The sequence below is a fragment of the Cajanus cajan genome, chromosome 10 (genome assembly GCF_000230855.2).
Source record: "Cajanus cajan strain Asha chromosome 10, NIPB_CcT2T_4, whole genome shotgun sequence".
NCBI classification, from domain to species: Eukaryota; Viridiplantae; Streptophyta; class Magnoliopsida; order Fabales; family Fabaceae; genus Cajanus; species Cajanus cajan.
Genome location: NC_138526.1, coordinates 36,663,010 through 36,665,026, shown reverse-complemented (window position 1 = coordinate 36,665,026; position 2,017 = coordinate 36,663,010). Strand labels below are relative to the sequence as shown.

Sequence of the window (2,017 nt, the reverse complement as noted above, 5' to 3'; positions counted from 1 at the left end):
GCAAGTTCCTCGGCTTCATGATCACTAGCAGAGGAATTGAGGCCAATCCCGAGAAGTGTAAAGCAATCATACAGATGCAAAGCCCACAAACGGTGAAAGAGGTCCAAGCCTAGCTGGACGGCTGGTCTCATTATCCTGTTTCATCCCCAAACTCGCGGAAAAGGCAGGGCCCATTTTCACCCTGCTGTGAAAACCAAAAGACTTCTAATGGACGGATCGGTGCGAAGAAGCTTTCCGAAGCTTCAAAACCTTCCTCACAACCCCGCCGATCCTATAGAGGCCGGATCACAAAACTGACCTCCTCCTTTACTTGGTCGTAGCAGAAGGCGCTATCAGCGTAGTAATAGTACAAGAGCACCAGAAAGTGCAGACACCAATCTATTTCATCAGCCGAGTCCTCCAAGATGCGGAGAAGCGATACCAGATGATCGAGAAGCTGGCACTAGCACTCGTCACCGCAGCTCGGCGTTTCTGACCCTACTTCCAGAGTCACCAGGTGGTAGTCAAAACCGACTACCCCATCAAGCAAATTCTGCGAAAGCCCGAGCTCGCCGGACGGATGATTGCGTGGTTAGTAGAATTGTCTGAGTTCGGCATCCAGTACGAAAGTTGCGGACCCCTGAAAGCCCAGTACCTGGCTGACTTCGTAGCCGAGCTCACGCCCACCACTACCGAGGAACCTCAGGTGTGGACCTTACATGTGGACGGATCCTCCAACTCTAAGGGTGGTGGTGCAGGCATCATATTGGAGGGACCAAACCAAGTCACTTTGGAACAATCCCTTAAGTTTGGCTTCAAAGTGACCAACAACCAGGCGGAGTACGAGGCACTTCTCGCGGGATTAAGGCTAGCCCGCGACCTCGGAGCCCGAAAGGTGAGTTGCAACAGCGACTCAAAACTCATGGTGGACCAGCTCAGCAGAACGTACCAAGCAAAAGACACTCTGCTGCAGCGGTACTTTCACACTGCGTCCCACCAGATCTCGTCCTTCGACAAATTCACCATAAAGCATGTGCCGCGAGAACAAAACGCCCGAGCTGACCTCCTATCAAAGCTCGCCAGCACCAAAAGGCCTGGACAGCACCGAACCATCATTCAGGAAACCTTACACTCACCCAGCTTAGACGACAAAGTCATCAACGTCAGTGACAATGAAGACCTGGGATGGATGGCAGACATCTGGAACTACTTGAAAGAAGGAACCCTGCCCAAGGCCAAAGACGAAGCTCAGAAGATAAGGATGAGATCGGCTAAGTTCATCATCATCGGAGATGAGTTATTCAAACGTGGAGTTTCTTCTCCACTACTCAAATGCTTGACCGCGTCTCAGACAGCCTATGTCATCAGAAAAATTCACCAGGGGATATGCGGCATGCACTCCGGGGCGCGCTCAATGGCGACCAGGGTACTCCGAGCTGGGTACTACTGGCCCACTCTAAAGTCGGACTGCCAAAGCTGTATTCAAAAATGTAAAGAGTGCCAGCAATTCGACGACACACACCGGCAACCACCCGAAACTCTCCACCACATGATGTCGGCATGGCCTTTCTCCCAGTGGGGAATGGACATTCTCGGACCATTCTCCCCTGTGAAAGGTCAACTGAAATTCCTCCTGGTGGCAATCGATTATTTCACCAAGTGGATTGAAGCATGTCCACTCGCCAAAATTACCACTGAGAACGTGCAAAAATTCACATGGAAGAACATCATTTGCAGGTTCGGAATCCCTCACACTCTCGTAACCGATAACGGCCGATAGTTCATCATGCAGGGATTCGAGGACTTCCTCCGAGAGCTCGGTATCAAGCATCTCCCGACCTCGGTAGAACACACCCAAACCAACGGCCAAGCCGAAGCAGCCAACAAAGTCATCCTCCGGGAACTCAAGAAATGGCTGGGAAACGCCAAGGGACAGTGGCCCGACGAACTTCCTAGCATCCTCTGGGCGTATCATTGCACCCCCCAATCAACCATGCAAGAAACACCCTACAGGCTAACTTATGGAGTCGATGCAATG

The 2,017-nt window shown here is 51.7% G+C and overlaps 1 protein-coding gene across 1 annotated transcript; it reads left to right on the top strand.

Moving 5' to 3' along the window:
- Nucleotides 1-559: 559 nt before the first annotated feature.
- LOC145952474 (uncharacterized) lies at nt 560-1,759 on the top strand. The gene has a single exon (XM_083064833.1). It carries the CDS (start codon nt 560-562, stop codon nt 1,757-1,759), a length of 1,200 nt encoding a protein of 399 aa, XP_082920959.1.
- The last annotated feature ends 258 nt before the right edge of the window (nt 1,760-2,017 follow it).

Excerpts from the sequence above, each read along its gene's own strand:
- LOC145952474 (XM_083064833.1), top strand. The coding sequence starts at position 560 with ATGATTGCGTGGTTAGTAGAATTGTCTGAGTTCGGCATCCAGTACGAA.